At 33.3% G+C, this 7,755-nt stretch overlaps 1 protein-coding gene across 2 annotated transcripts; it reads left to right on the top strand.

Annotated features, from left to right (window-relative positions):
• The first annotated feature begins 4,768 nt into the window (after positions 1-4,768).
• Positions 4,769-7,527, top strand: LOC116342879. Of its 2 annotated transcripts, XM_031770670.1 has the most exons (3): positions 4,769-6,436; positions 6,641-6,838; positions 7,147-7,527. In XM_031770670.1, the coding sequence occupies exons 1-3, from the start codon at positions 5,164-5,166 to the stop codon at positions 7,353-7,355; spliced, it is 1,680 nt and encodes a 559-aa protein (XP_031626530.1). In that variant the 5' UTR covers positions 4,769-5,163; the 3' UTR covers positions 7,356-7,527. The 2 variants fall into 2 exon arrangements, with proteins under 2 accessions (XP_031626530.1, XP_031626529.1); XM_031770669.1 differs by having other exon boundaries at positions 4,772-6,838.
• The last annotated feature ends 228 nt before the right edge of the window (positions 7,528-7,755 follow it).

Here is a 7,755-nt window from a genome sequence, read left to right as displayed (position 1 = left end):
CATTTGATATTATTCACTTATTTTCCGTCTGTTTGTAAAATAAAATTTACGTCAACAAATATAATGTAATGTTGGCAGCAGTTATTTTCCCATTGCTCAAGTTCGTAATTTAATTTTAATATTATATGTGATTGTAGATATATTTTATATAGGTACCTGTAGACAGAATGATTATTTTTTCGGATCAAACCAACTGTGTGTTACCCACAATCACCATTTCTTATTTAAATTGAATGTGCATATATAACTGAAATTCAAATTTTTACATAGCAACCAATACGTGTTGAACACTGGGAAATTCATCTTTGTATCAATGAATTTTTTTAAATGATACTTCCGCAATTTGGTAGAAATGACATTTTTTTCTCGTGTAATTTTTCATTTAATATTCAAAAATCTTCTTGTCAATATTTTAAGTTCAATATACGCCCAAATTAGCGCTCCAATAGCACTAAATGCGTCTTTTAACTTATACAAAGTGTGGGTGTATTCACCATTGTTTCCTTTGAATGCTCTTTGCATCATAATCAAAATTACTTTTCGTTCAGGAGTCGAAAACTCAAACCAGTCTGTTTTTAAACATCACACAATTAAGCATTTTTTAAATGGCGAACGCAAATGAGCCAACAATCACATCCAATGTGTACAAAATAATCTATATCAATATACTACTTATTATAATATTGAAGAATGTCACTTTTCTGCGCGAAAAGTGTACACAGTTTCCAAAAAACCGGTCTACTCATTGTCTGCTGAACATAATCTATCAATGCAAAAATCTAGAAATTAAATTTTAATATTGATATCATATGAGCATATATGCATGGGGTATAGAATATTGTGCATAGAAATATCAATCTTCCCGACTTTGGGAATATCAACTTTGAATGCACACAAATCAACCGCTTTTATATCGGTGCATAGATTTATCAATACCAGACTGGTATTAGCAGTTAATCTTCACGACACCCACAAAATACAGTTAGTTTAAGAAATTATTTTTAATCCATTACTCTCCATGTAAAGTTGTATTTTTGATTTTTCAAGTTAATGTGAATTAATTTAAAGTTAAAGTTTCATTCAAATTACTGACCAAAGGGGGAAACAAGTTCTGGAGGTGTAACTCAAACATGGTCCAATAATGTATAGTCTTTGAAATTACTTTTATTTTCAAGTAAAATAAAAGAAATTTATTTCACCCATAGTCGGTTCTAAGTGCAACGTACATCATTATATCAAAAAAGGTTGATTAAATTTTAAATTGACTGAAATAATCTTTTTAATCGAAAATGGTATTTCATCGTTGATGTGAAAAAAGTACGTTTTATAAATATGATGCGGAGTCAGAAAAAAGGTAAAACGATTAGAAAGTAAGTGTTGTATTGTCTTCACTTGTTTTTGTCACCGTTGATTTAATTTCGTTGGAGTAGTACAGGTTAAATTGAGAGCGCATCAACTAATGCAGTATTGTCAAAATAAAGAAAGTATATGTAATTAATGAACTTCCTCTGTGAAGATCATTGAATTTCGGCATAACTCATCTCAGGTTTTTAACACGAAAACCAACAAACAATTCTGCAATTGGCTTGAGGAAAGCATTGAACACTAAAAACAACAATAACTAATTGCAATTTATCGATCAATCGACTATTGTATCCAATAATGTAATATGTGTGTTATATGCGGTAACTTTCATTTGGTTGTGGCTCCGGTTTTGCATTTCATTGTATGTGATTTGCATCTGCCTCGGCTTGAACTTGTACTTGCTGAATGGATCCGCATTGTGTATTTAACATGATTTGTTACGCTCAATAGATTTCTTTCTCCGGCGCACTGTTATTGTTTTGTTATTTATATAAACACACTTCATTCGCAGAATGTGTACATGTGTAGCTTCTTGTTTTCACAATACGTAAATAAAATCGTTGTAAGACAAAAAAGGCACGCATTCAATACCATTCAAAAGCAAAACAAATGAAATTACGGCAGATCAAGTTTAAGTAGTAAAAACTTGTACATTACCCGGAGTGATCGCATCAGCGGTGTTGAATCATACGCAATCGGTAGTCGAATAGGAGAGTGAGAGCGAAAGATGCTGAATGGCATGATCACAGCTACCATCATCATTAGCTTCAGCCAAAAAGAAAGATTGACGACCTTTCTTTCTTCAATGATTTTTTATTTTTATTTTGTTTTTATCTTGGGTGCGCTCATTGCGCGTTACTTTACGCTACTTTGCCACATAGTTTTACCGTGCAAAAATGAACCAGTGAAAGCGAAAGGGTTTCCGATACATAGAAAATACTTACCGTCTATGAAGCATTTTAAATCTCATCAAATAATTTGTCGATTGAAATTTTGAGCGTTCAAGTGAATAAGACCCATTAAAAAAAAGAAAAATCAACTCTGATTAAATCAAATCATATGTTGAAATGGAGTTTTCTCTTGTGCTATATGGATTTACATGATTTTAGTTTATGGTGGCGTGTTTTTCTTCGTTGTCATAAAAAAAATGTTTTAATAATAATCTTCTGCTCGTATTTTCTAATAATTTTTTCTATCGTCAATAAAGTGCTTAATGTAATCCATACGAAGAATCTTCGCATAATCTATTGAGTAAGAAGATGATGTGATCAAGGCAATAAAAATGCTTGAAAGACCATTAGATTCATGGCAAGTGAATAACGACATGTTCCCCTGGCTTTCTTCCATTTAACGTGTTCTCAACACCTTCTTGTTTTATGTTGTCCATTTTACGATTATCATGTTGTTTCATTGTTTATTCAAATTCAAGTAGCACGTACTATGCTATACTATTCAGCCGAATGCTCATGACGGTACGATTGCACAATCGATCAAAGAACCTTTCACTTTCGTTTTCTTGTCTGCTTAGTTTTCACTCTTTTTTTAAGTCGTCTTCTATTCATTTCGACCATCATATGGTCGATGGTGTTAAGATTACGAGGTTAGGCACTGTTGGGTGCTCTACTCGTAATAATTGTTCAAAACAAGAAACTTTTTTTTTTTTTTAAATACACACATTAATAATGACTTTGTTGAGGTGTTCGTTCATAAAATGTTTCTTGTGTTTTTTCCGTACTTTATTTTATTTCACGCATGAGATCTTGGACGAGATCTTAATGTGTTTTATATTGAATGAAAAGCGATTTTGCACGATTTTAGTCTCGCTGAACAATGATTTCCGATGCCAATCGTCGAATACGGAACCAAAAATAATTGAAAATCTAAGTGAAATGTGCCGAAAATTAGATACGAAGATCGATGAAAGTGCTGATTTTAAACAGATTGAGCACATGGAAAACAGTTGTAAAATTCACTGTTTAAATGCCAATGAAATTTGCGGCACGACAACATTTCTCATGGTCAATAACCAAATTGATTCTCGGAAATGTGAAATTTTTGCTGAAAATATATTTTAGCATTCGTGACACTTGTTTGTTATATATGTTGTTTTGCCGTAAAAGTTTTACTGGAAAATTTTCTCTTTTGTCGAAAAGTAAAAATAACGTCCATGCCATTTGGGCGATGAAAATCTGACGAATGATTTTTTTTTTTTTAAATGCGTGTAACAATTAACTTGCAAAATACAAGACGCTTTCGGTGTACTTTGTTCATTTTTTTATAGTTATTATTATTAACGCATATCACGAGACACATACAGTAATAGAAAGTGCTATGCGAATTGCTACTGTGAAGTGGCGTGCTTTATTTGGAAATTGGAGAGAAAAAAAAAATGTTTATCCGATTCGATCTGAAATGCGAGATAAAAGTCTGAATGTTTGTCGTGCATTAAGTCGAGCGACTACATTATTGGAATTGTCAAGCGTATCGAGAAAAGAGCAAGACAGAAAATGGTTCACTAAACGATTCTCAATCGCATGTCAATCATATTGTAAAATGATTAAAATGTGAAAAAAATAGAAACTTTTCCACAAGTAAGATTTCCCAAACGAAAACGAAACTTGAACCATAAAAGTGTCAACGCGATTTATTGGCGCTGTTTAAATTTAAAGTTGAATGAAACCGATAAATAAAAAAATAAATATTCTTATTGATGGAAATGAGTGTCAAAGTGGTCAATTTGTGGTGCGTGTGTGTGTTTCGTTTAATGCAGTAGATAAAGACATATCGTAGAAAGTGGAAACAGACCAATGATATTGTCATTTGATTGTGGTTTTGAGTCACGGTCAGAGAAATGCGTTGAGAATAACCATGAACATAAGAAACCGTGATTTATTTCCTTGATTTTATGATGTTCTGCTTTTCTTTGGCTTAATGCATTTCACATTGAAATGCATGGCCATGCTGATCTTTCATCGCATTTCATGTTAATCTGTTTCTTTCTTTTTCTTTTAATTTTGCGCCATACATCAGACAAATGTCGATGTACTATTTGGAGATGAAAAAAAAAAAAACCAAAAAGAAAGAGTCGTGAAACATTTTACGAAAAAAAAAACGCATCGCGATTTCAATGTAAGAAAGAGACAATGAACCGCGTACTCACAAGCAACAAAACGGCCGAACATAAAAAAAGAAATGGAAATGGAAACGAAAAAGAAATGAAACGAAATTCAACGTTTGGAGTGGAACATGATCAAAACAAAACAAAACGAAAAAAGACAAGACTAAACTACAATACGGCGCATGAGATTGACGAGAGAAGAGGAATAAAAAATACCTCCGACTCGAATTGAAACGCAGTCGGAGTAAGAAACTATATTAGTAGGTTATTTGGTTGAAATGATTTTAGTTAAGCTTAAGATTTTGTGGCGGTAATGTGAAAAAATAAATTGTTTTACAAGTGGACGCTCTGCATCAAATAATTGTGCTGAATATTTTTGCTTGCATTACAGTTTTATTATCATCGATCTCAAATTGAGTACATTCTCTATACACCATCAACAATCACATCGTAGTACTGAAATTCACTTTAATCTTTTGGAATTTCCACGATTTTTTTTTTAATAAAATCATACTTCATCCAAATTCGAAGTGGAGCAGAATGAGCTGAATAATAAGTGTAAATTAAAAAAAAAAATTAATAGCATTCGCATTTTTTAATTATTGGAGTGCATCTTCATTGTTATCCAAAATTATAATTATTAACTACGTGCTGAAGAAAAGGTCGATTTTCAATCGAAAATGCATGATTCATTGTTTTGCCTAATACTTCCATTGATTGTGGTCGTACAATGTGAGACGATTCATTTTACAAATTCACCATCGCATTTGGTGGGCTCAAAAAATATCACCTCTTATAAATTATTAGTGAAAAATTCGGATCCAATAACGATTATCGAAGCAAACAAAGAAATAAAACAACGACCATACAACCGATATCCTGAAAATTATTATCCAAACGATCGTGTCGATGTGAATGTTGACGACAGTGTTGCCGATTCACCAATACGTGATTATCATGTGAAATTGATGGCCAATATGGGTGGATCGCATCAATTAGAACATACAAATACACAAAATGTTCATGGTTCTGTTGGATTCACAATAACTGGTGGCCCTTCAGGTCCATCAGGTGGCATGTCAACATTCAATTCAAATGAGTTCAAAAAAAGCGATCAAGACCATGACGGTGAATCGAGCAATATAAGCGCGAAAAAGGTGGTTTATTCGCCAATTTTATTGAAAAAATTCATGAAAGAATATGCGGACAAATTGAAAAATGCCGATGTTTCAACGAAAAATGAAATTCAAAAAATTCACGAAAAAATCCACGAACAACTGTCGAATCATGGAAATAAAAATACAAATGAAAATGAAAATTCCGAGCCACCGTTGGTGTTTGACAAATCAATTGAAGAAATGGAACAAAAGTATAATTTGAATAGTTATCATGATAGTTACGATGATGAACGAAACAATCGTTATAAAGACCGTGATGGTTGGGTAACTTTAGAAGCTGTGCCGTGGAGCAGCAGTACTGTTTCAAAGTGGCGTCCACATTCACATGGCATGATTGAAGACACTCGTAGAAGACCATCGGCAAATACGGCACGTCCATATAACAATAAACCCGATAAATTTCCATACCATGATGATTTCGATGATGATTATTACAATCGACCGAAACCAGGATATGTTGATCGAGATCGACCCGGTGTATATTCAGCATGGACAAAACCAAATTCGATGAATGATAATGGACGACCACGACCGCAACCATATCGATTTGGTGAATCGAGTTCGTTTGGTTCGCAAAATAAATACAACGATAGAGATCATCATTCGGCCAGACCGTGGAATAATGTTGGAGGTGATTTAATAACAGACAATCGTCCATCAGATTTTCCACCTGAATCGCATTATAATAATCATCATCATCAGGATGACGATCATTTTAATACGGCAACAAGTAATTTCCATGCATCATATGAGGATCGACCGAGCGAAAGTAATGGTGAGTGGGTGTTGATTTCAAAAACAAAAGGCTATCAAATGACTGGTGGCAATCGTCGCCAACATGGTAAACGTGCACTATCCACATCCAATACACAATCAAGCGTCATAGTCAATGTACCACAATCTATGCGTGTACATAAAGCAATCAAATTAACAGTTTTACCGGCATCAGATCCCGCTAAAAATAGTACATTTTCAACAGATCCAAAACGTAAACCAACCACAATTATTCATGGCGGAATGCTTGAAATTGACGCAACACATCAAAGCATTGAAGACGATGTTCGAGCCACAATGCAAGCTCAGAAGACACATTCAAATGGTAATAATCCAGTGAAACAATCGTCATCATCGCCGGCATCCAGTGAAAATAAAAATAAAACCCGAAAATTACTGAAAGGTAATTACAAGCTCGAAGAGCGATCCGCATAAAAATCAATCATTTTAATTTAATTGATGATGATTATTACATTCACGCACATTGAATTTTTGGTTGAAAATACTCACATTTCATCGATTCGTTTTGGAATTGCTGTAATTTTTGGATTGTGCACTATACTCACAGAAACGAAATTTTAATTAATAATAAAAACTGAACAATTCATTCGAAAACAAAATAAAGAAAAACTCAAGGCAAAATTTCATGCACCAACAAATCTGAAATCAAATGACAAACCAGAAAAATGACATGAATTCCCGCTTTTCAAGTGATCGCGACAAAAGACGGACCATACAAATCAGCAGAAATACTTGCCGCAGTGGGCGCTGGATTGCTGCCAGCTACTATGGCTATCATTGCTCCAATAGTATTTGGACGAAAACGTAGAAGTGTCGACAATTCAACCGAATTCCCATACCGGGAGTATACTCCATTGTACTTAGAGTACAATCCAATATCTCAACCAATCTTCATGTAGCGAACGCTACCAAAATCATCTCTCAATCAACATTCTAAGCTAGATGTTAATTTATTACAACGCTATCATGTTACATATCTATTTCTAATTTATTTATTTATTGGAAGATTTTTTTTCGTAGTAAATATGTTTTATTGATCTAAAAATCATTTTTTTATATTTACTTACCAAGCGCTCGATGAACTCCATTTTTTTGTTGTAAAAAGTTAATGCAACTTAAGAAACGAAACATCTATTGTAAAATGAATAAAAAAAACGATTTATAGTTTAATTTTGTGCACTTCTTTTTTATATAATACCCCCGACATTCCACGTTTAATTTTCAGATCATAAAGAGGAAGAAAAATGCAATGATCCATTCGAAGAACTTGAAGATAAGTGTGAATCTGTTGACATTCAT

This window comes from Contarinia nasturtii, unplaced genomic scaffold, assembly GCF_009176525.2.
Source record: "Contarinia nasturtii isolate CC-2019 unplaced genomic scaffold, AAFC_CNas_1.1 Cnas_scaffold_928, whole genome shotgun sequence".
NCBI lineage: Eukaryota > Metazoa > Arthropoda > Insecta > Diptera > Cecidomyiidae > Contarinia > Contarinia nasturtii.
Note: the sequence above shows the minus strand (reverse complement) of the source record. Positions and strands in the feature narration are given on the sequence as shown.

What these genes read in the sequence shown, in the direction of transcription:
- LOC116342879 (XM_031770669.1), top strand. Translation starts at nt 5,164, where the DNA reads ATGCATGATTCATTGTTTTGCCTAATACTTCCATTGATTGTGGTCGTA. An exon ending in AACCCGAAAATTACTGAAAG is followed by an intron (nt 6,839 to 7,146) that starts GTAATTACAAGC and finishes CCGCTTTTCAAG; the next exon opens with TGATCGCGACAAAAGACGGA.